A 25,635-nucleotide genomic window follows, 5' to 3' on the forward strand; every position below is an offset into this window, starting at 1 on the left:
CAGCACATAGGAATACACCATGTAGTGAAACTATGCATTAGAGCAGAGGGTACCTGGATTTCCTCTTTACCGAGCTGGCCAGCATGGTGCAGAAACCCTTCAGGCTCCTCCCAGGTGCCCTGTCCAGTCTCCAGGTTGTAGTAGTAGTCATATCTGTCGTTGATGCAATGTTTAACCCACACACTCTCAGTGCTGCCTGGAGGAAAGCAGAAAGGGCTCAGTTAGACACAGTGCAGTCATATTGAAACCTACAATCTCACTGTTCAGGCATCAGTTTCCTGAACACTAAGCTTCCTAACATGTATTACTCATGCAGTAAGTATAATTACCTTCATCATCACCGTTTGTTTGTCTTTCCGCCAGTTCTGCCTGGTATGTCTCGGCACATTCAGGGAGCACCGCTCTCAGTCCGGCACTGGGAACCTGCAGAGCCTGCAGTGTTTTCTGAGCGTCCCCCTCGGCCACGGTCCTGTTGATGTCAGCCACTGCTCCAGCCACTAGCAACATGAACAAGATCACAACAAGGGAGCAATCATCGAATTTAATATGAAACGGCACAATAACCACTTAGTACAACTACGGAGTAAGTGGTTATCCTCAACATGTAACAACATATACAAATCTAAATATTGTGCCCACAATAATGGCAGTATGAGCACATGCTACACTATGTATGTAACTAAAGAGAAAGAAATACCCCTAAGCCTATAAGAAACACAGATTATTGTATCTATTCCACTATTTTCAGTCAGTGTTACAGTCTCTTAAAGAATGGATATGAAAGAAGTGTGCAGATATATCTTCCATTAGTTTTGACAAATTGATTATGCATTACAAATAATTACAAAGTCTTGCAGAAGAAAATTATCTTTGAGGCCAATTTACATTAAATGATGTGTGACAAAAGTCAGGCTGAACTGATATATGCAAGAGCAGTTCTGAAAGACTTGTGTACACGTTGATAGCTACACGATCAACATTAAAATAAAAGTAAGTAAGAAAATGAGTTAGTAGTTAGTGCATGTGGTCAAGAGACATTTGAAACGAGCTACGTATTAATTTAGAACATTAATGAGTGTGTCAGAGCTGTGTGAGGATCTGAATCTAGTCCCCGATGTCCTCCTCATGTTGGGTCTGAATAAACTTTTGTTTGGGTAGTTAAGACATGGATGAATGAGTTTAAACTGGGTACATACATGTGAGAGCCTCGTCTTCATCCTGATTGGCTGTGTGTATGGCCTCTTGGATTTGGTCCAGCCACAGTACTGCAGACTCATCTCCAGAGCTCTACAATCAGATTGAAGCACATGGTCACTCCTCGTTATTCTTTTTCTCTTGGATGGATTGATCAGACAAACAAACGATAATGTATAGCAAGCAAAAACAATACTAACCCGATACCAAATTATAAATATGTTTAATTAGGCCAAAAACATTCGATATCCAATGTTAGAAATAAAGTAAATGGAATTATTCAAAAACATCAAGTTGGGATTGTTGAGATTTTGCTCTACAGCAGTAGCACTACAAAGCAACACTGATAACCAACTAAACACAAGCTGGTGCTATTAAAGCAACGGCAAATAATACACAGTACCATTTCCCCTGTGTCCAGAGGTGAGGCCTGAGGAAAAGGAAAACATGTGTTGACAATAGTTACACTTCAGAAATATCCTCGTCCCAACGTAACCACAAAAAACAGACCCTGCCTGAGAACGTCACAACAACTACAAAGCATGTTTATTCAGCCTGACTTTTGTGCTTGTTCTCAGGCTAATTTTAGAAGACTCTGGTAGGGGCCGCCGGGGTGTATCTCTGACCACAGGAAGGAAGCCCCCATTCAAACACACCGAGCACAGTATAGGCAGCTTTCTTTTTAGATCTGCATCCGGCCAATCATTTCCAAACCAACGCATCATGAGCCCAACAAAAAGGACAAAGCAAACCAGGACAACAAAAAGATGAGTTCACTTTCATTGAAACGACTGGTCAACATCTTGAAGCCAATATTACATTAATGATCTAATGTATAATATAATCTTAGAAAACTAGCAATTGAAACCATCTAATGTGAATTTCCTAACAAAGCTGACCCTACATTCCCCCTTCAATGACTGCAAAATCAAAACGTAAACCACAACAAAATACTCATCCCCAAGGTAATCAGGGGGATTTGTTCTGGTTCACAGCTGTGAATTAACCATTAAGCGGGGTCCTCCCTCCTCAGTGAGTCAGAGGGCAGTGACTGACGTAAGCAGCAGAGAATTCATGTTCAAGTCTGGACAGGAAACATGCTCACTGCAGCGTACAAACAGAAGAGTGCCCCACATACAGAACACTCACGGGAAGCGAGGCTTGAGCACAGATCGTTATCAGTTCTACTTTTCAGTACAGAAATGCAAAACAGCAAATTTCACCGATGGAGAACTCTTACTGAACAGAAGCAACACCAAGAGGGCTGAAGAAAACGTTTCACCTCTGGGATAGAGACTGCAGAGTGACATGGCTGATCTTGTAACAGGACTACTCGTGTGTTTGATGGCAGTGCAGACCATTCAGCATGAAGGTACGTTTATTAATATGCTATTTATAAGAGTTTATCAAAAGGATCTCATAATTAAATACTTGTACTTTAGACTTTTCACGGTAGTTTTTAATGTTCTAACTGGTTAAGGGATCCCAAATCTAAGTCACAACATTATTTTAGTAAAGCTGCAAATACAATACAGAAGTTAAAACATTGTTTAAAAGATATTTAAATTATTTTAGATATGTCCGTTTTTTTGCTTAAAACAAGAGATATAACTAAAAAGTCTCCAAACAGCATAATTAACTATACACATCCTGTTTTAATGTAGATTTAAATCGTTTTTAATCCTTCCTAAATGTAAGTTGCTTTAAAGCCATGTGTGCTTTCTTCCTGTATGTTCCTGCCTGTGTACATGACATAAGCTGCTCATAACCAATTACCCCTTGCAGGATTAATAAAGTTGTTGATTGATTGATAAACGTCGTCTTTTGTGTACCCATTTCTAGGAAACAAAACCAGGAATGTATCAAATGAAACCAGTGTTGCGATACCGAAAACCTTTAAGGCAGCGCTGTACAAACCGAATGGCACCAGGCTGCTGCTCTACCCCAGCTCAGACCCCCGGCTGCAGGTGAGCCCGGAGGACGCAGTGACAGCCTACACCACGGGGGTCCTCAGCACCAGGGTCATCCCCTCATCATACATCCTGGCCATGCTGGTGGGCATCCCCTCCAACGCCTACATCCTGGCCTTCCTCAGACTCAAAGCAAAGCCTTTCTCCACCATAGTCCTTTACCTGAACCTGGCTCTGTCCGACCTGCTGCTGCTGCTCTCCCTGGCGCTGCGTGTTCACTACCACTTCAACGGGAACAATTGGATATTTGGGGAAATCTCCTGCCGGCTTATCACAGCCTTGTTTTATGGCAATGTTTACAGTTCAGCCCAAACTATAGCATGCATCAGTGTAAAGCGCTACCTGGCTGTGGTCCGGCCGTTCCTGTACAGAAGGCTGGCTAAGTCTACGCTGGCAGTGTGGTCGTGCTTGGTGGTCTGGTTCCTGTACGGTGTGGCTATTGTGCCCGAGCTCCTGGTCAGGCAGAGCTACCAGCTCACCCACCTGGGAATCACCACCTGCCATGATGTCCTGCCCCTGGACGAAAAATCCCATTCCCCATTGGTGCCATACAGGATGATGCTGGTTTGCCTGGGCTTCATAGTGCCATTCCTGATTTGTATCTATTCGCATGTAGCAGTGGTATACCATCTAGGACAATCCTGTTGCGACTGGAAACCGTTCATCAGGGTCAGCACTCTGGTGTTCATCATCTTTGTCGTGTGTTTCTTGCCAAGCGGCATCCTGCATATCGCCCACTACATCCGTCTGTTTACCAGTGGGGACGACAGACTGTATGGATATTACAGAGTAGCGGTGTGTCTCTGCTGCTTCCACAGCTGTCTGGATCCCTTCCTGTGTATGCTCCTTTCCAAGATGGCTGCCTCAGAACTACACTTTGTTTCTCTCCGCGGGATACAAAAGAGGCCTACTTCTATGACGTGAGACTGGATGTTTGTGCACAGAAACAGCTTCTCCATAATGGACCATTGTTGAGAATCAGCAGGGAAGCTCAAGCACGACAAACAGGCTCAGGAATGTAGAAACTGACCTCCGTGGATTCAACAGGGTGATAACGCGGTCTCTGTTCGACACAAAACGGCAACATCCTCTGTGAAGATTATTTTAAAATATAAGGGAAGATTTAGACTCTGAATCAAACTATCATTGGGAAACTGTTGGCTTGATGACACAGAAACATTGGAATAACAATTTGCTGTGGTCATCATTAAATGTATATAAAAACAAATTATTTTCAAAAAATGAGACTCTTATATTTTCAGTCTTAAAATACGAGATGAGAAAGTTCCGTGAAAATTCAATAAAAGTCGTTTTTCCATTGAGATAAAGTGACATGCGGTGACTACACTGGTTAATCCAGCCACTCATTTCTTTGTGTGGCACTTTAAGGACGTGAGAGGCAGGAAATAGAGTAAAAGAAAAACATTTTTACATAAAAACATTATATGTTAACTCAATTTCAAGTCTCATTACCTGGCAGAGGAGTTGTTTGGTATGTTGTAGGACATCGTGGTAGTGTTTGGCCGTGGCTGGATTCACTCCTGTTAACTTGGCTGTAGGGAGGAGCAGGGCTGCAAGCGTCTGCTGATGATCACCGGAGTTAAGAGCTTCATTGATCTCAGCTATAGCTATGATACCTGGAAGTAGAAGGAAACAACCGATTAATACGGATCAGTCAATTGTCTTAAAATAACAACTGCAGGCTGAAAAAGTCCTTTTATATCTTAAGCTACTCAAAGGTTCAAAGGTGTTATTGTCATATACACAGCTACAGTGTAGTAGTGCAATGGAAATCTTGGGTCACAGGTTCCTCCAACGATGCAACATAAATGTATACACACAACATAAAACACATTTAAAACAACAACGAGTTGCAGTCATACTGTATGGCCTGTGGGTTCAAACTCTACATAAAACATAAGCAGAAAGTGTCTTACGCTCATGCTCCTCATGGACCTGAACGTTGACCGTGTCGATGCATTTCTGAACATCATTCCAGGTGAGAAACTCTTGGCCTTTGGAAAGAGCCTCGCCTCGCAGTTGGATAAGAGTGTCTGCATACCTGAGGGGGGGGGAGTTCAACAAAGGGTCATGACATTTAAAGAACCCTTACTCATAAGCCGATCCCAGTTAGTGCAACTTGATCAGAGCGATACCTGCAGTGGAGTTCAGTGACATGCGACCTGAAGACATTCTGCCTGTTATTTTGAAATCAAATAAATGTTTTGCTCTTAAATCATCCGGTACCACCATGAGTGCACGTCAATGAGTGCCACAATATAGAAAAAAACAGTGATAATAAAAAAGAACACGATCAGCACCAAAGGCAGCTATCAAAATACTCATCCATCTCACCTGTTGAGGTTGTCTTGGTCCATGTTGGTGAAGCCCAGAGGGGAGTCTGATAGTTGCTCGATCACAGCCTGAGGGTCTTTGGTGTCCAGCACCTCATTCAGCACCGCTACCGCCGACAGCATCTCCACAGCCACACTCAGCTCCTCGTGGCTCAGGCCAGACTGAAACACAGAAACAAGGTCTGACTCGCAAGCATGCAGGGATATTCACAGAAACTATGGTGCATGTGTAGACTGCACGGTCTTTGGGTCAACACACTGTAAAGAGTGCAAACATGATGTCTCACCCGCGTGCCTTGCAGCTGCAAACTGAACAGCTCAGCCTGGTAGAGGTTGGCAGCCGTTTGGTAGACGATGGGCAGCTGTGCTTCAGGGTTCGTCAGCTCCTCCGCCGTCTCCGCTGCATTGCCCAGACGAATGGCTGTGTTGATCGCTGCAATCGCCTCGAGCTCTGGTCAAGAAAAGCATCACAGAAAGTCATGTAGATGTTCTTTGTCTAACAATTACATAACGAACTTACTTTAGAAAAAACAGATTAAAGATGTATAATGAGCTGTACTGGATACTGTGACAGATTATGCATTTGTTCTTTGAGAAGTGTTCTAATGGGTATACTGTATGTGATTTCACAACTGACCGGTAGTTATGTGTTAAAAACAAGGTGGGTAACAAAACATGCTTACTTCGTTTCTCTGCCTCAGCAAAGTCATTACAAGAGGTGACGACTCTCTGAATCTCCTCTCTGTCCACCACCACAGACTTCCCTTCATCCTGCAACACAAAGATTAGTTTACACTACAGAGAAATGACCAACAGCCAGTGATGATTCAGCATGTGTTAATAAAGGGCTGTGGAGGGCAAGGTGGTGTCCATACCAACTGATATTGCAATGGCTGATTAGTTTTTCTCTGAGGGTGTGGATGGGCTTTTTATTTAATGCACTGTCTTCACTACGGTTCCCCTCAAGGACTCTGCATTCAGATACACTGCCTAGTAGTGAAATCAGTGTCTACATGTTATCCTCACAGAACTTAAAAGTAAAAGACGTTTTTTTTGTGTCAGCTGGACAAACAAAAAAGCAGACAAAACCTTTACAAAACTGGATGTGTATGATTTGTTCCTATGCTAAACACCTGTTTACAAATCTTATTACGAGGACATGTATACAGTAGGATGCCAACGTCGTTTTTTTTAAAACTATGGCTCTCAGGAGCCTCAAATATTGCTTTTAATCTAGCCTGCCTTACTTAGTGTCTACAGTACTCTTACCAACTGAAAATACATGATTTAACAAACAACTGGGAAAGAAGACTAGAGGGACTCTGACTCATAAGGACATGAACCGGGGACAACCGAGCAAACAAGCTGTGATTCAGTATACCTTAGATTTATGTTGGCAGTAGATTGTGAAGTGCTCCAGGTACCAGCTGCAGTTTGACTGCTGAACCCCCAGCAGGGCCAGAGCGTCCAGCCTGAGAGCAGCCAGCAGAGAGGCCTCGTCCTGGGCCGACACGGCTTCATTCACCTGCCTCACCGCTGCCTGCACTGGAGAGGGGGAAACCGCGCAGACGCTATTCAGGGATATGTGTTTTCTTTCAGAAGTGCTACCAAAAATATCAGATTCTATGCAATTTCATTACTTTAACTTTGGCTCCTCTACTGTATGTACTGTAGAGTTCACATGTGTTATTATCTGGTTATTATGCACCAACAAGGCACAAAGGGTTTAGTTTTACATACATAAAGGAAAGCAGTCATGGTTTTTTGACAGTGTTTAGTCAAATCAGCTATGTGAGGATCATATTGAGAGAAAGTCCTTACTGTTGACAAAGTCAATGGAGCCCTGGATTTCCTGGTGAGTCACCAGCTCCTCATAAACATCTCTTTCTTCAGTAGCAACGGATGAGCGCTAATTAAAGAAGAGAAGGGTAAACATTAATATCCATTTTTTTATTTCACATCACATTTTTTAGTCGCATACATGTTTCCCCATTCAAACTGATTAAGTAACATATTAGACATATCAGACTCTAGCCAATTAGAGGAAATGGACGACGTATGCTTGTCCAGTGTTTGTAAAGAGAATAGGAGGCGAGATGCCGAGGGTTTGTGTTTGGTGAAGTCCAGCTGACTCTGCAGCCGCTGGAATGTGCTGGAATGTGCTGGCCTGTGCAGCGACTCAGTGAGGCAACCCCTTTCAGACCTCAGTTGTTATAGCCGTCAGTATTACACAGGGCAGTCAAAACATCAGTTCACCGCAAGGGTCCTGTTCACATTTTTTTGTATTACTCAGATTTGTTCTCAATGTTTTGTCATTTCATTTCCGTGTCACTACTTAAGGCAGAGAAACGTAGTGGTTATCAACCTGAATCAACCAGTCGGTGTAGTAACTCTGGTCCCACCTTTGGTTGAATACTGATGTGAGATTGTATACATTGGCTTTAGTGGAGAGGTGCTTTTAGCAATTTATGTTAAGGTTACTATTGTATTAATTATCTTTGCAACTCAATATCGGATTAGTCCTAAAAGAAAAGTGAAATAGAGAGAGATTGAGTGTTGTGAGAAGGCTAGCAAGAGAGGAACTAAACAAACGTTGTTATAGAATTATTGTAATAAATGCTTCTATATAGGGAAAGTCAGCAGTTTAATGTAAATGATATGAATGATGACACTGAAAAGAGGTCACTGAAGCGTTTGGAAGGCTTCTCACCCTCCCTGAGGACTGATCCTGCTTCCGAGCCTTGGCCTGGCTCAGAGCGTCCTGGTATTCTTGAGCCAGAGCTTCCTGGATGTTCTTCAGCATGGCGTTAGGATTATTAAGAGCTCCCATCGTCACAGACGTCTGATCTTTTTCGACCGCATCGTTGATGGCGATCACAGCAGCGTGCACTGAGGAAAACCGAGTGTGTGCACAGTTTAGTTTTGGACAAAAGCAACATAAAGTAAGGCAGAGATTAAGTGAAACGTCAGAGGACTTACAAGCAGCTTCGTCCACTGAGAGCTCATTGGCCAGGATTCCTCCAATCTTACTGAAAGCTGGCATTTGAATGCCATACTTCTCCAGCTCACTCCTCATGTTACTAATCTCTTCCTCTAGAAGACAGGTAGAAACCAATTGCAAGTGTTGTGTCATAACGTATAAAAAAGTAATAAAATAAACTGCAAGATACAATTGAGGTCGTTTCCCTCAAATCATAACAATTGGTTAATTTCTCACAAATATATACATCTAATTTGTTTCTGATTATCTCAAAAAGTCATCTCTAACTGCATGCTCAAGCTGTTTATCCCCATGCGTGTTTCCCGAAAGTTGAATTGGGAACAATAAAAACAGTTTGTTGATTGTTGTTGCAGATGTGATTGAAAACCCAATGTGCATAAGCCCTGAGACCAATGTCAAAAGCTTTGTAGCTTATACATGTGTGTGTTATGTGTTGAAATGTAAATGGCTGCAGGGGATATTTTTGATCAACTGATATGGTGGATAATTCAAAAATATAAATCTCAGACAAGATGTTACTCACAAGACATTACATGCTTGAGAGCATAATGATCGTTTTTCTAATTATAATCCAACAAGACAAATACTCGCATACAAAGAACAATCAGGATCAGTCATTCAAAAAGCCCTCGGGCAACATGTATCCTTTGTCTTGGAAAACAATTAACAATTTAAATGTTTCTACTAATGTGCACTACGATGTGCATTTTCTCGCATATTTTACATAACTTTTGAGCTTGTGAGCGACGCTTGGCTTAATGAGAAGCTGATTTCCATTGGCGTTACCTGTAAAGGCCACTTTCCCCAGCAGGTCCTGGATCTGTGGTGCAATGCCCAGTTTGTACAGGTACAAGCTGAAATAAACCACATTATTCAGAAGATTTAGACTGTAAATGTACACAAATACATTAATAAAAGCACTGAAAAGCTTGCAACATTCTGGTATTTTACAGTCTGATATCATGAAACTGTAGACTGGTCACTTTCCCTTTAAGGTTTTGCTTCTGAAGGCCTGTAATGTCCCTCTGACACCACAGGGGGGTAGTGTCTACTCACATTACAACAAGCACTGAACACTGAAATCAACAAGCAGGTGGCTGGAAACTTCATAAAACTTTCATCTTCCCGCGGTTACCTGATAAGCGATAATGAATTATAGATATTTAAGGCAGGTCCCGCGACAGCACAGCTCTGATGCAGGCGGTGCTGTAGCTCGTATATATCTGCCCTTTAGCCACAGTGAGTGTGTAAACATGAAATGTACTCTGTCCTTGGAATACAGACAGTTTAAACTCTGCTCAGACAAATGTTTTTAAAACGCAGGCAGCTGATTCAGTCGGAGATAAAAACTCAGTAACAGCTGACTTGGATTAATGGAGGTGGCTGATTAAAAGCCACACAGATAACAGCTAACTAGCTTGAAGCAACTAGCTCTGTCTCTACAAACTGTGAATCCCCTTTGTTTTATTTTCTCAAAAATAAAATGACTTTCAAAATAAAAAAAAGTCAATCTCTACCACTTGTTATGCTGATACTGATACTATGCACTGTACTGTAGTGTTATGTACTCTGTATGTTATTTGTCCATTTCCTTTCAATGTTCAAGAGTGCAGGGGAATCCACTGCTTTGCCTCTATGTCTGCAATCATGTGTTTGTACCCAGGGAAGTATTCACTGGGTCCTTGTGGGACTGTAGCTGGATTGGCAGGAAGGAAGTGCACTTGTGTGAAAAAGGAGGGAAGGAAACCAAGTCTCTCAGGACCTGACCAAAACACTACAACAGAGAAAACAACCCGAGCAGCTCACATAAGCACTCCCTAAAGCTGTGTTAAGCTGACTCCATCAAATGGATATCATTGACCCTTAAGTTTATTCAAAGTCATCTTAACTGAAGAACTGAGGGCGTCAAACCAACCACATTACTGTGAGACCTCAAACCTTTTCTTTTTAAAGTATAACAACGTGTTTCACAAACCTGAAAACATGGCACAGATTTCGCCCCTTTTGTGGTGAACCAACTAGTGAAGAGTTAAGCAATGAATCACCACACTCAGTTTAACAGAAAGCCCCTGGTTACATACTGTATAGAGGTTTAGAGAAGCAGTCATGCTAATCATAAGTGTTGAAAACAAACTCAAATAACAGTTTAAAACTGTTCAAGGTCATTGTACTTTTAATTATCTCGTGATTTAAGGGGTTTGAGTAAACAGGCAATACGGAGAGTGAAAGCATGTGAACTTGGCACAGAGCAGCTGGATGCAAGGTGCTCTATAATATAGCCTTGACCTACATAAGATAAATCATAAAAGAATATCTGTGTTTAACAAGCAACACTTTCTCTGCCTGACCTAAGCACTAATAACGTTTTCCAGTTTCATATCACTTACAAAGTACTATTCTTGGTCCTTATGTATAAGTGTAATCTTCCTAAACCCCACTGAGTAATAATATAAATGTTACATACTGTATGAACTGTCCTGCATAGCTGTAATTTAAATACACTGCTGTTTGGAAAGCAAAATAACCATTTATATCGCAAACTTGTCAAATTAAAGTGTTTGATACCGTCTGCCATAACCATGAAATGAATGTAAATAAATCCAAATGAGACAACTAGTTACCGTCAGTGACAAGGCAGACCCACATGAGATCTAATCTGCCCAACAACAGATCGTAAGCAACATTAGGGTGTGAGACCCTTTGGAAAGAAGACGCTACACTGCCATGTACAATCAAACACTCTACAGATGCGTGAACAACGCTGCCGTCACAAAAACATCGTGCATGCAGTAAACGATAACTATGTGTTGGTTTTCTTGTTATTCTTACCTGAGTGCGTGTATGCAGTACACCACCTTTGGCATGTTTTTGCGATCGTACACATCTGTCGTTTCAGGATAGAATATCTGAAAGCAGAAAACACGACATGTATAAATATTTACAATCTTTATTCTGCTGCAGCCAAAAAGAAAGACATCATTCTGTAAAGTACGAGCAGTTGCAGTGGTGGGTATATTAACGGGAATAGCTTTAAGATATAATGTGATCCCAGGCATCTCCACTGCAATAAACACTACCTTTACAAAGCACATCATGTTCACCAGCGCAGTCAACTAGTTCAACACCAGTCAGTGTCCTAGTTTCTCAAATAATAAGGTTTAAAAAGCTCTGCTGTATTATCTATTGCAGCGGACTGCATTATGTTGTAGGTGATCATGATGCTGTCGTTCTGCCCAGGAGGTACAAGTGAGTATCAACTTCACCTCATTTCTCTTCCCTGGATAGCGGACACACATCAGTGAAGTCTTTTGTCCTCTCGTAAAAGATGCAATGAGGTTACTGCTCTGCGTGACGGCCACACCCTCATTACAATTTCTGTCAGTGCTTTGAGTGTACCACACTTTTTATAGTTGAACAACGTTTTGCCACAGGTGATTTAGCAAACTATCGATGTAAAGAAATGTCATGCTAATTGATTAGATATGTGTTTACCCTTTGCTCTACAGCTTGGTTTGCGTTTTATGAATACAATGTTAAGTCAGTCGAACTGAAGTCGGAGGATAACCTTTGCAGTTTGAAGGCAATCTGAAACTTTTATAGGAGGGATTTGACCTTTTCTTAGTTTTGGATTCTACTGGATTGACGGATTCTATTTTATCTAACTCGTAGCTACAATGTCTTAGTTATAAAATGGTTTATGACGCTTAGACCTGATCTAATTTGAGCTAGTATGTTATAACCCTGAGCCAATAAACACATGACAAAGTTAGACATCCCGATTCCATAGTGTTTCAAAGCATGACTTGAACTGGCTGAGTCTCCCATCCTAAAACAAACTGTCTGTCATGGTGATATATGACTGATTAGTACGCTCTTGTGTTGATGAGGAAATTATGACAAATGTGTCCGTAATAAAGTATTCCTTGATTCTGATGATCAAGTGATATTTTTGACTTAGGGAATATAAAATAAATAATAAGGGGTTTTATAAAAGCATGAATTCATCTGCAAAAGGGGAACTTAATGAGAACAAAAAGTGTTTCCTAATGTGTGATGACTGAATGACTGTTGCCTGGGTGTGTGTGTGTGTGTGTGTGTGTGTGTGTGTGTGTGTGTGTGTGTGTGTGTGTGTGTGTGTGTGTGTGTGTGTGTGTGTGTGTGTGTGTGTGTGTGTGTGTGTGTGTGTGTGTGTGTGTGTGTGTGTGTGTGTGTGTGTGTGTGGTTGCAAAACATGGAGCACAGCAGGGGTCTGCATTAATGATGTGTCAGCCTCTTACCTTTGGGAGACCCACTGACTCCATGGCTCTGAGCCACTGCACGGTGTTGTCCGTGTGCCTGAAGTGGAGCCCGTTGCTCTGCCGGCAAAAACACAAGAACGGACGTATAAATGTGGCCATACAATTATGTGGAAATAAAACAAAATGTATCCAAATGGTATCGATGCAACCTGAAAAGTGATAAAAAGGTTATGCCGTGCACAAATAATATTCATTATAAAAAGTTGAGCCCATTGTCAAAGGCCTTAAACTACTGCGCCTGTTAGATACTTGAAGGTCTAATGTTGACTACAAAACATAGCACTCCAACAGTCTGATAAAGTTGGGTTATGTGTAAAACAGCAATACAATTCATCTCAAAGTCAAGCTAAAAAGCTAACTCACATGTTGTTACAAAGTGCAGAAAAACTGAAAATATTTGTTTTTATGTTTGCTTTTTTCAGGATGTAAACGGTTGAAAATGCAAAAATTGCAAAAACTGTATATCTAAAAAAAAATAAAAAGGGGGGAAAATGTAAGGATAGTAAATGTCTATAAATGGAGGTGCACCTTATAGCGGGCCTGATCTCTGTCGTAGATCCTTTTCACAGACACCATCTTTGGGGCGAAAAAGTTGGCAAGTTTGCCGAGGTAGACCCCGTTCCTCAGCCTCTCCTCCAGCTCTGTGGTAGGGGGCAAGTCCTCCTCCAGGCAGGCCTCCATCCACCTGAGAGGACACGCAACACACTGAGCTCAGAGGCAAAACCACTTTCAAGAAAGTTATTATACATTTAGATGATATATAGGAAATGTTACACGATCCAACAACAATATCTCAGACTATTGCTCAACTAGCACAAGTGAAAACATTTGAGAAAATGTTGTCGACAGTATGAGGAAAGTACAGTGAGAGCTCGACTCGATATGTTTCCAGTTAATCACCAGGACCATGGTTACGATCAGAGTGTAAACAAACATCAGTCATGTTTACTCCGCCACCTGAGGTCTGCAGTGCAATTTATGAGGTGGCTGAATGCCTGCATGCAGTCAGCCAGTCAATATTGGCTTTTCCTACACCTGCTGCCCTTCCGATCCAGGCAAGGACTGAAGACAGAGGGCCAAGAACACACAAAGATACATTTTAACTGGTATAATATATAAATATACAATATTTACGAATTGTGCCAGTGCAACTTCGTTTAACTGATGGGTTGTTGTTATTGTATACACCCACATTGAGCCCAGGATGCTCTAGGAAGGTGCTGTGGACAGAGACAGTATGAGCTGTTGGACGATAATAGGAAAAGGTTAGGTTTATTTGTTGAGAGGATAATGAGAGGTTAACGGTGTGATCAGTAAGCAAGATGTCTAACACTTATTCAATTAGTCCAAAGCCAAATTGATCGCTGGTGAAGGGTCATGAGTTTCATTTTTGTGAGAAAAGGTGATTTTGATTCCACCCAGGGACAATCAGAGGTGTTTGAAATAGTTAGACTAAAAACTCAATAGAGCATTTTCAGCGAATAATGGAGAATGTGACCTTCTTTCAAACTGATGTCATTTCCCCTTGATAATTACAAGAGCAGCTTCAGAGCCCAGACATGTTAGGAAAATCTATTCCAAAGTGCAATGTATTCCAAAGTAAATGATTTGTGAGCAGGGTGAATCATCAAAGTTGGAAAATCTGTTATACATTATCGTACTGCCTGGAATCGACTTCATGCTAACATCATTTACTCTCATCCCACAGCTAGAAGAATCCCGTGGACAGCGCTCGGTGATTCAGCGTCCTCGTGTTTTGTTTAAGGGTTTCATTCACACCGGCAACTCCTTCTTTTCTGTGTGCCAGCAGTGCAGCCTTCCCTCCCACAGGCGTGCACACAGACACCTTGTTTAGGTTAATTAAGGCCAAGTGGGCGCTCAAAGGACCCAGTCTGCCTTATACAGTAATGTGTCAGCACATTAAAAGGACAACCACAACACATGTCAAAACAAACCAGTGGAGAGGTCAGGTTAAGCACTCGGAGGAATACAACACCTCGTAACGAGCTGATACTTTAGAGCTGGCCAGAAGGAAACTTCAGACAGACTTCAGGGTTTAAATTAATGGAAATAAGCCAACAGATAGTTACTGGATTTTCCCAGTACTATAACTTCTATTGTAAACCATAAAGGGGGGAATATTGCAAATAGTGGAATAAGCTGATTCTTTCTGAGAAATAGGGTAAAACTAATTAAACCTTCTTCAGTTGGTTAGGGTTAGGTTGTCACCCTGGCCACTAAGACTATAGTCTTTAAATGAATTGATCAGGAAATTAATTGTAGTCTTAACTAATAGAAGCAGTCATCCATTAGTAATCCCAAACAGGCATGTGTTGGCCTGGTATCTGCCAGATGCTGCTGGTTTATAAATATTACTGAACCTTCAACTTGCAGATACTTTTGCAAGTCAGAAAATACCAGTTTGCCCAAAAATGAATGTGAAACTGTATTATATACTCAAGTGTATTGATTTTTCCTTTCACCCCTAGGGCCATCGCACAGATATGCACACCACAAGGCATAGTGGCTGAGGTCAACCAAGGCTAAGCAGTGACGCAGATCAAAATCCACATGACTTGTTGGACATTTTCAACTTTCATTTCTTCATAGAAGTGACTTAAAAGGAAGGGATCAAACCCAGATAAAAGGCAAGAGAACTAAGGTTAAAATAAGTATATGTTTGGCAGGAACACAGTCAAAGGAACATCCTGCATGAGCTCTCCTGTGAAACTTCACTTCCTGTTCTTAAAACAATGTGGGGACAACGTGTCTCCTGAAGCAGGACAGACTGCTGTTTACAACCCTTTAAAGCTGGCCTTCCTGTCATTGTCCAATCTGAGCAAACAAAATGCAGCTTTCAAGACTGTGGGACTTCAATCTGTCCCACATCAACACATTATTATGAATATAACACTCATTTGCTTTCAGCCACAGTTCTTCTGACTTTTGAATGCTTGCGTCATGTAGCCCAGTCATGCTGGTCATGAGTTTGTGTGTGTGTGTGTGTCTCAAAATACATTTTGCATATGTGGTGGTGGGGTAGGGTGTGTCGGAAAATAAGAATGATATCCTTGACTAAAGAACACATGATAGATGTCCTGGGGTGTGTAAAAGCAAACAAAAAGAGTTACCATCCAAAAAGGCTACAAACATCCATTGAGTGTTTACTCTCCTCGGATGGCACAAAGTCTGTTCCAGAAACTTCTAACTACTGAATAGGTTTGTATCTTTTGTAGGTGGTCTATAAACTGAGCACATCGACAACAATACGGATCATTTAGCTCTCTTTAATGTGCAGTAAAGAGGACTTTGAACAGCAAAGCATGTGGGCAATCCACCATGTGAAGAACTCTGGTCTGGGCAAATATGACACTTCATGTGACATAATATAAAAATAGTCTTGCATGCACTATAATAACTAACTGACTGAGATAATATCATTTAACACACGGCTGTTAGTGAGGATATTTTCATTGAAACGGCTCTTTTCTGTTTGTATTAATACACGTTTTAGTTTTTAATCAGATTTCATACGACTTTGTTAACAAGCGATCTAAGAGTAACTAGATGGGGCTTTCCTATATTGTGTCCTATTTCACCCAAGATATTTTGACTAGAATCACAAATATTTCAATGAATTGTAACGTCTGTTGAATCTCCTGGTGATGTGCATGCTGTCACACCGTCATGGCATTGTTAATGTTATTAGAAACACATGTGCTTTTCCTGCTGTGAGAAGTCCAAATCTCTGCCGTGAATAAGGCCTATAACAATGTTGCAGTACAGATTGAAACTGATCTTTTTTTAAATAATATCACTGTCAAAAACTGTGAGTGGGATCTGCGAGTTTGAAACAACAATCCCCTTGCCGTCTAGCATACTATTAAAGCAGAAATATGAGTGAACTCAAATGTGTTTTAGCAATAACAATTACAAAGTTAAGAAAACAGGAATATTAACCTGCATGTTCACTGTCAAAATAATACATGATAGACCTTTTGTACTATTTAGTGCAGCAGGACACTTCATGTATGATGCCGTTTCTGCACCAGTTCATTTCATGTTTTTTCAAACTCCTGCACTCAAGTGCTTTTCTCGGTCAGTTCTGATATTTTACCGATATATAAAAAACAAAAGGTGGATAATGAAGCTATGTCTCTTGTAATATCATAACCCAGGTGTACTAACAGAGTTACTTCTGCATGGTTGCCTTGTTGCAGTGACTCCTGAGAGCAGAACCTAATCCCACCGCTCTGTATGCAGCCGTCTTCGACCCCATTTACACGGGAACGCAAACTAACCGAATTCGATATCAAAAAAGTCTTCCGTTCACACGGACACGGCTCAATAAACGTGTCCCTTCACACGAGACCGCTCGACCCGCTGGAGACGCTGTAGTACATATGCCGGGCCTGTAAGTGGCGCTGTACTTCCGCCACAAAACACACCAAAAGCAGAGAAGCAGACCCCCCCAAGCATTCCGTCCGCAGATCTATCCACCTTGGGACCCGTTATCGCTTGAGGGGTCCATTTCCGCGGTTCCGTTACGAGCTCGTGTGAACGAACGGGCTATACAAAAGAGAAAAGTAGCAGATACAACCCGTTTCGTTTCCGTGTAAACAGCGCCTTAATCCTAAACCAACTTGACAACTTTCCCAGAGTAGAGGTTCCACTCTAAACAGGACAGTAGAAAAGTAGCACGGGGGAGAAATAACAGGAAGTAAAAAAGGGAAAGTGTGAGCATGTGTGTATCTGAGAGTTAAATAGTGGTCATTTTGAGGTTGCTTTCACAATGATACTAGAGCACGTGTTCCTTAAACCACCGCAGTGCAACTGAACTACTCTTCAACAAGTCTTCTTTAGCACACAAAAGATGAGTGATTATCTACGTATGGCTCAATGATGATGGACTACTGAATCTCTGCTTGTTTATTCAAGCCTGCCTCACCTTTCTCGACCGTTATTATCTAGTGACATAAGAAGAAGAAGAAGATGTAGGCTATTTAAATGTTCATAACTGAGTCAAAGTGCAAGTTCAGTTCCGAAACTATTATCTGTCAGGAAATGCTGATGTAAATGATGCTGTACACACTACTAGAAAGTGTCTTACAAAGAGTGTGCCTACCAGATGCATGACTGTTGGACCACAACAAGGCTCCAGAATGCTACACTCTGTTAGAAACCTCAATAATTCAATCTGGAAACCAATCTTTCTGTGACTGGGCGGGGTTGTTTCAAAAGCTGTGCGTTAAAGGAGGCATGATTTCACTTCCTGCTCAGCTGGATGACCTTTTTTAAGAAGACAGGAAGTGGTTTAGTTTTGCTAAGGCAACTCACACCAAAAAAAAGAGTCTTTATCAAGTTTCGTATGTTTAGCTTGTAAGATTATGGTGGGAATCATTGCAAGCCATTATTATAAAAGTATTTACTAAACATGCTGAGGAAGGTATCAATAAGCCTTCTAGATTGTTCTTGGTTGATCATTTCACTGAGGGTGAGAGCTCAGTGGAAAGAGAGGCACCATTTCCACTAAGTCAGCACCTCCCATGCCTAATCAAACACGTTCCGGTGAATGCTTACAACTCCTCGTCATCATCTGCTGATTCCTACCTTTCATTGCCGCTCTATCTATGCTACTATAAAACGTACACACTGCTTATCTATTCTTCCTCTCACTTGCCCTCCTCCGTCTACAACCACTCCCTGCTTTGAGGTCTGCATAACGATGGTCATTAAACACACAGACATACAATACAAAACTGTTCTACCGGATCAAACATCAAACAAAGCTAATGCTTGACCCAACAACACGCCCAAAATCATTCCTCTGAGCTGTGAGAGTTGTAAACACTATGAAGGATTGCCTTTAGTCACTATGTGTCGTTAAGCTGCTCTTATCTTCAAGGTTTTTCCCTTTCCTGTTGGAGTCAGCGTCCTCCTGTCTTACCGTTTGGCCTCCTCTAGGTGACACAGGTACTCGTAGGCGATGTTCTGTCGTCTCCTCTCATCCATCTCCTCCGCCGACAGCCTCTCGTCGTCCTGGATGGCTGGAAAAGGCATGCAGATGAAACAATGAATGAACATACTAGTGTGTTGTACTTTCTTTCTGGTCTTTTTACAAATGGAAACAGTGAGAATTGATATATCACAATATGGCAAATAAAAAGAAAATCACATAACCTGTGTCATTCTTTACATGAGACCGAACCTTTAAAACGTATAAGGAAAATATAAAAAAGCGTATTGTGTTGGTTTCAAATGAATGATTGCTTTATTCATTTGGACATCAGAAACAGAACGTCAATAAATGTTTATTTTGAGTTATAGCTCAGCCTCATATGAATCACATCGCTTCAACATCAGCTGCTGCATCAGGTGCAGTGTCCAAAACCATGTGACCTGCATCAGTCATTCACAATTACTTGGGCTTGAGTTGTTTCATATTAAGTAAGTTATCTTGACACAGATAACATTACACAGCTCATTCATAACATACGCTAACATTACAAGGCGAGAAAGAAATAACACTCCCAACACAGACAGCAAACAGAACAAGATACACTTCAACAATGTGCACTCAGCATGTGATACTCATTGATTGCAAAGAATCTCCTCAACACAGAAAGGGTCTCTCGTCAAAGAAATGTGTTGACTTCAAAAGTACAGTATGAGATGAGCTACTGAAGTAAAAAAGAAAAGAAAACTGATGCTTAATTCAGGTGTTAACGAGGCCCTATTATTCTTTTTTGTGTTGTCCCTTCCTGTAGTGTGTTTCATAGGTGGACCCCTTTGTTTACTTAGCAACAAAGGGACATCACTGCTTAACACCTGCGCTAGCGCTCCAACACATTGTACGTGATAAGGGAGGGAGGTGTGTGGCGCAGTGGGTTGTGCGTTGGTGTTGGGATCACAGGTTCAAATCCCACAGCAGTCACCATATCATCGTGTCCATGGGCAAGACACTTCACCCCAAAATGCTCCTGTGGGGATTGCCCACAGTATTGAGTATGTATTGAACATGTAATGTAATGATAAGGCTAAGGGGCGGGACATGTCTAAGTAGTTAACCAATCACAACAGAGCCGGCCAGCTAACCAATGAGAGCAGACTGGGATCTGGTTTCAGACAGAGGGTGAAAAGAGGTGCTGCAGAAAAAGGCAGTATGAGAAAAATAAAAAGACCTTTTTTAATCATTAAAGCACGTAAACATGTCTCAGTAGAGGCTTAAAATACAAATATCAACCTGAAATATAATACGCCCCTCTTTAAGCAACTACACTGGCATGGTGCATGTGCTGCACAGCAGGTGCACTTCAAACTGTGGTGTTAAAACTTCACAAAGGATATTTTTTGTTAACGACAGTTGATTTTGACAGCTAGCATCTCGAGTGCCTCTTGGAAACTGAACTTCATCCCATGCTCCAATGAGCCTTTGTTTGAGAGGAAGGAAATGTCCATGTCAAAGTGACCTGAGTGGGGTGCTCCACAGACAAGTGACTTCTGCCGAGTTGACCTTTACCTGCAGCTTAATGAGATCTCCTCCCCCTGACGCTCCTACCCCTGCTCTAATCCTATCAAATCCCTTTATTTCTGTCTGAGTGGAGGGACAATCTCAGACAGGGAGGCTCAGTTTAAGAACAGAGCTTTCACACACTAGACCAAACACCATGTACTGGGTTTGAGTATCACTTTCTGCATCAGGGAGGAGGACATCAAGCAGGCCAGACTAAAATAACATACTGTATAGAGTCAGAGTTAGTCAATCTGTCTTCTATTTGTCCACATTGGTTATATGAATATTAGCCTACTGCGCAATGCTGGTAGATCATTCATAAAATAAAAAAATCCAGCTCCGTTAAAATAGACAAAACAGGTTTTGATCCCTCCTCCCTTGGCCTCCCTGCCACTTAATTCAGGAGTTTACTTGACTGACAGAAAAAGCGACCTATCGCTTTCCAGTCTGTTAACCCAGAATGCAAAGCTATACAAAATCAGTCAAGTGCCGGGAAAACTCAAATTAAGTTAAAGAGACAAACAAGAGACAAACAACAAAATGAGTGCGGGACCGAGCAAAAAGCTAAAGACATACCACTTCCACCCAGAATGGGAGGAAGAATATTTTGTTGTGATGTCACATTCAAAGGTTATTTGCCTTATTTGTAAAGCAAGCGTCGCACTGCCAAAGAAAGGTAACGTGGAGAGGCATTATCGGAGTGTTCACAAGGCATATGACAGCGACTTCCCTCCGAGTAGCGAGTTTAGAAAGAGAAAGGTCATGTATTATTAATACAAAAACATTATCTTGCAGTCTTAGTGTCGCCAACTCGTTTCTAACATGCAAAAAGACAAACAAATGCGCCTATGGTCAGTGTATTTTCGACCTTTCCAATCCAGACGAGATCTCTCTCTCCCCCGTCTGTGTGCGAGGGGGCGGGGCAGTTTACACACATGGAGGAGATGGCGGCAGGCCCGGTTCTACGGGGGTGCATAAGGGTGCATTGCACCCTCAGTTGAGTCGTTATGCACCCTCATTTGAAAAATGAAAAGTAAAAAAAAAAAGTGAAAAAGTGAAAAAAATTAAAAGTGAAAAATATTACATTTTGCCTACTATTACTAACAATAGTAGTAATAATAATAATAATAATAATAATAATATGGTTGAAATAAAATAAATTGTAATTGTGGTTGAATAGCATTGTCTGCTGCATTTATTTGATCAATTTAAACGGTAAGTAACGTTATTATGTCAGGTGCGCGTGACCTGTGCCGCTGCACATTCATCATCTGCAAGGTGCTGACACAGCAGTCAATGATGGATCAGAAAATGGTTAAAACAACCAGCCCTTATCGCCAGCATACACTGCATCTACTGCAGGTAATAACAGTTCAGATCATGGGGACATTACGTTACTGTCGTGGACACTAACGTCCTGCTGCCCGACTCGCCCACAGAGGCGGAGCAGCCACAGCCGTCTTCGTTACCCCAAACACCGCCACCCCTCGGCGGCCCGCAAGTGCCAGAGGACCTCTGCAAAACAGAGCCTGCCCAGGTATATTTAAACAAGTACCCAACTCGCCTGTACAGGCGCTCATTTTGCAGCTCATGGTTTCAAAACAGAGATTGGCTGGAATATTCATGTAAAAAAGATGCCATCTTCTGCTATGCATGTAGACATTTCGGTTCAAGTAAGTCAGATGCCTTCACCACAACTGACTACAACAACTGGCGCCATGCATGCTCTTATAGGCTACGTGATAAGGGACTGGGAAGGCATGAATCAAGCAAAGAGCACATAGATCCATAGATCTCTTAATGTTGCTCTCAAAGTGCACCAGATTGATGGTTTTAACTTCAATATTTAAAAAAAAATCTTCCCGGGGGAGCATGCCCCCGGACCCCCCAGAGGAGGTGAGGACCCCCATAGAGGGTGTTAGGTACACACCCCACTTATAAAAATAGCACTTTACCACTGCACCCTCTCTAATCTCAGATGCACCCTTAGTCATTTTGTTCTGGAACCGGGCCTGGATGGCGGAGAGAAGCGCTCCAAAGTGTGGTTAAATGTTACCCGTCTTGAGGTGGACAATGCTCCTTGCCAAGAGTGTTTAGCATGTAAGGGCGGTAACACGAGCAATTTGTCTAAACATTTAGCAAAAGTGCTCCTCATCCAGACGGAGGAATGCACCGGGTTCGACTGTCTTTCTAGTAGCTCTCTATCCCCATCCACGAGTAACGTTTCCACGTCAGCAACACACGGAGTTAACTCAATTATACAAACATGGGTTAATGATTAGAGGCAACAGAGTTATTTATTTTGTTAAAGTTTCAGCTATTCTTTTTACAATTCTGTCATCAGATTATTTAATACGATTTGTTAAAACATTGTTGTTTCTTTTGATGTGAAATATTATTTAAATAAAAAGCAATGTTAGTTTTGTTCACAATTTGTTAAGTTAATTTAATAATATATGTATTTTTGAATCAAGTATTCATCTTTATTGTCTTCATTGTTAGTTTCCACATGCCTAAAAACAACCTTAAGCTAAATCTAAAAGTTGATGGCTAAATAAGAGCGTTTGAGAAATTGTGCAAGACATACAGTAATAGTCCGAATAGTCGATTAATCGATAGATTAATCGATTATCAAATGAGTCATTTGTTGCAGCCCTATTGTAGTTATCCCATGTATAAATAAAACGTGTTTTTCAGCAACCCTTGCAATTTGGGATTTTATTTTTGGTTGGTAGACCCCGGTGAGCTGGTCATTTCAAAAGTAGCTCACCAGCCAAAAAAGTGTGGGCACCCCTGGGCCCTACTGCCTCTTGGGATGCCCTGTTAAACCTGATGATCAGCCTAAACAATCTAATCCCAATCCTGATCACAGTTGTGGATTCCCGCATTTATTCACACATGATTGAAAGTGATATTGACCATAAACGATGCTCCATTAAAGCTACCGCTGCAGTCCAGAGTAGAATAGTAGCAGAGGAGCAAAACAGAGGGTGGGTTCACACAATTCAGATGAAGGAGAATCTTATATTTAAGTCTTATATTTATGCTAAGTCGTGTTAATGAGCAGAAACGTAGCACAACGTCAAAGGGAAAGCACTGCTCTGGAAATAAAAACAATCTTATTTAGATGTTAATATGAACAAGAAGAAGTACAAGCAGCAGCTCCATTCATTTAAATGTGTTAGTGCAATAACAATGTCCCTAAACATCAATGAATATTTCTGATAAATAATTGTCACTCAATATTCCTTTTAACTGATTATGATTTTAACCATAATCTTGATTTACAGCCCTTTAGGTACGTTTTGAAATAGTCACAATATATTAAGCCAATTCTGCTGTTTACGATATTCTACATCCAGTAAGATCTGTAATTCATACTTAGTGCTGTACTTCAATTCCTTAGTGGCTTTTGTAGCATTGTATCGCTGTAAATTGTATATGTTGTTTATTTCTTCTGGAACTGCAATGCATGTGGAGTCCAAGACAAATTCCCCCAAAGGGACATTTAAGTCCAACTTCTCAAGCGCTCTGTTAAATTCAGCCAATTTATCAGCCACCTGCGTATACATCCGTTCACTGGGTCGTCTCAACAGAGGTATTAAACCCACATGTGAGAAGAGAAACAATCCAAACACACACTCACAATCTGGACATCCAACCATAGATTAGTGGCCCAGCTGGATGCAGATGTGTATGAACACGAACACACACACACATATCTCAGGGGAGAACTGCCCCAGTGCAGCAGTTACACACACGCACACTAACCACACACACACCAACTCCACTGGCTCGCTTACACACTTCCTGGAAGAGCCCGTCTGCACTTTTGCACTAGCGTTATATTTAACCCTCAGGATGGGGTTGTTGCCTTTGTGTGTCACAGGATCACCAGACCTAAGTTATGGCCTCCATGATTATGTCTCATGCAGGGGGGGGAAGAGGAAGCACATATTAAAACTGACTTTGCCTTTGTCCATTTTATAGGCAAATCCATAAACTAAGGGTAGTCTGACATTTATTAAAAATATTTCAGTGAATGACTTTGCTTTAGTACCATAACAGCACTTAAAACCCTTAGGACACATTTGGCCAGCAAATTAAAGTGTGGTTTTTCCACAATGTTTGACAAAAATGACTCATTGCGAGTGCTTTTCAAGGGTCACACCTCTTTAGGATTCACATTTCTAGCACAACATGTATCTATAAACGCAGCATAAGATATAGTGGCCTGTATGCAAAATAATTCAAGAGTTGTTCAGTAAAAATCAGAGGCAAAAAGATTGCACTGATGACATAATTGATTGGTGTTATCTCTCAGGGTTGCACTTTGCCCACAGCTGTTGGTCAGTGACAAGATACCTGGTAACTGACTTGGTTTGCAGACTGTATGTGTTTTGTATCACATTCTTAACATACTAATGTAGCTAGATTTCTCAACAAAAGCAAAAACCCTGGTTAATGGGTAACCTATGAGAAAATGCCTTATGTGTTGACAGGCTGATATGCTAGCTGCAACCATTAAACAAATAGATAACAAAATCCCTGTGGTGTAGTTAGGAGACGAAGGGGGAAAACAATTGAAATCGTTCTGAGTCAATCTTGAAATCAACATACAGCCTAAACCTTGAACGTATCATTGTTTTGGCTTGAATTGAACAAGCAGGATACAACTCCTTCCCCTAAGAATCTCTTTCATTGACAGTTTATTTCCTCTCAGGCTACACATTTCATGCCTATTTTTGCCATATTGACATACCTACTACAGGTATCAAGGTGCTTCAAAACCACCTGTTGCTCAAACGTCCCTCACGTTAGCTTGCATTCAACCCTTGCCTCTCATAACCAAGCAAACACAGTATGTTTAACAGAGCTTGAAACATAACTTACTTCCATAGCGTGGCTTTTGTAGAGCTGCGGTTTCTTCATGGTACATCTTGCGTCGTTTCCCCCACTCGTGAAGTCTTCTGCCCTAGAAATAACTTCACCTACAAGCTAACGTGACAGCGGTATGCCGCGCGTCTCGGGATATGTTGATGCCAATAAAGAAAAACACGCTGTGTCGTTAACTAACTGGAAACATAAACTGGAAATATGGTTCGAATTTCTTCAGAAGTTACATGAAAGCGCCGACTGTCACTTGCGGCAGACAATCCCCATGGTGTGCACTTCTTCGGCCTGAACCAAGTGTGTGTGCCTTATCTTTCCCCGGCAACGGTCTGACTGAAATGATTGACAGGTGAGATTTAGCCCCGTGCACCATCTGCTGGACATGAAGTGGCTCGTGCTGCATTTAGTCATT

The 25,635-nt window shown here is 41.5% G+C and overlaps 2 protein-coding genes across 4 annotated transcripts in view; one reads left to right on the forward strand and one right to left on the reverse strand.

Moving 5' to 3' along the window:
- iqgap2 (IQ motif containing GTPase activating protein 2) overlaps positions 1 to 25,543 on the reverse strand; it is a 37,805-nt gene extending 12,262 nt beyond the window's left edge. The window contains exons 1-19 of one of the 3 annotated variants that reach the window (XM_034091717.2): positions 25,224 to 25,543; positions 18,765 to 18,864; positions 13,346 to 13,502; positions 12,797 to 12,874; positions 11,349 to 11,425; positions 9,306 to 9,373; positions 8,498 to 8,611; positions 8,229 to 8,407; positions 7,340 to 7,427; positions 6,900 to 7,063; positions 6,202 to 6,289; positions 5,806 to 5,969; positions 5,520 to 5,680; positions 5,102 to 5,226; positions 4,638 to 4,801; positions 1,598 to 1,624; positions 1,197 to 1,287; positions 342 to 497; positions 54 to 196 (exon numbers count right to left, since the gene is read on the reverse strand). In XM_034091717.2, coding sequence (XP_033947608.1) covers positions 54 to 196; positions 342 to 497; positions 1,197 to 1,287; positions 1,598 to 1,624; positions 4,638 to 4,801; positions 5,102 to 5,226; positions 5,520 to 5,680; positions 5,806 to 5,969; positions 6,202 to 6,289; positions 6,900 to 7,063; positions 7,340 to 7,427; positions 8,229 to 8,407; positions 8,498 to 8,611; positions 9,306 to 9,373; positions 11,349 to 11,425; positions 12,797 to 12,874; positions 13,346 to 13,502; positions 18,765 to 18,864; positions 25,224 to 25,269 — 2,190 coding nt within the window. In that variant the 5' untranslated portion in view covers positions 25,270 to 25,543. Of the gene's footprint in view, positions 1 to 53; positions 197 to 329; positions 498 to 1,196; positions 1,288 to 1,597; positions 1,625 to 4,637; positions 4,802 to 5,101; positions 5,227 to 5,519; positions 5,681 to 5,805; positions 5,970 to 6,201; positions 6,290 to 6,899; positions 7,064 to 7,339; positions 7,428 to 8,228; positions 8,408 to 8,497; positions 8,612 to 9,305; positions 9,374 to 11,348; positions 11,426 to 12,796; positions 12,875 to 13,345; positions 13,503 to 18,764; positions 18,865 to 25,223 lie in introns of all 3 variants that reach the window. The other 2 variants (XM_034091716.2, XM_034091718.2) reach the window with 2 other exon arrangements.
- Positions 1,641 to 4,406, forward strand: f2rl2 (coagulation factor II (thrombin) receptor-like 2). Its single transcript, XM_034091719.1, has 2 exons — positions 1,641 to 2,566; positions 3,037 to 4,406. Exons 1-2 carry the CDS (start codon positions 2,503 to 2,505, stop codon positions 4,086 to 4,088), a joined length of 1,116 nt encoding a protein of 371 aa, XP_033947610.1. The 5' UTR covers positions 1,641 to 2,502; the 3' UTR covers positions 4,089 to 4,406.
- Positions 25,544 to 25,635: the final 92 nt, after the last annotated feature.

The sequence above is a fragment of the Pseudochaenichthys georgianus genome, chromosome 9 (genome assembly GCF_902827115.2).
Source record: "Pseudochaenichthys georgianus chromosome 9, fPseGeo1.2, whole genome shotgun sequence".
Lineage (NCBI taxonomy): Eukaryota > Metazoa > Chordata > Actinopteri > Perciformes > Channichthyidae > Pseudochaenichthys > Pseudochaenichthys georgianus.

Bases quoted from the DNA above. Each gene is read 5' to 3' on its own strand.
- f2rl2 (XM_034091719.1), top strand. From the start codon at position 2,503: ATGGCTGATCTTGTAACAGGACTACTCGTGTGTTTGATGGCAGTGCAG. The intron at 2,567-3,036 runs GTACGTTTATTA...ACCCATTTCTAG, and splicing joins GCAGACCATTCAGCATGAAG to GAAACAAAACCAGGAATGTA.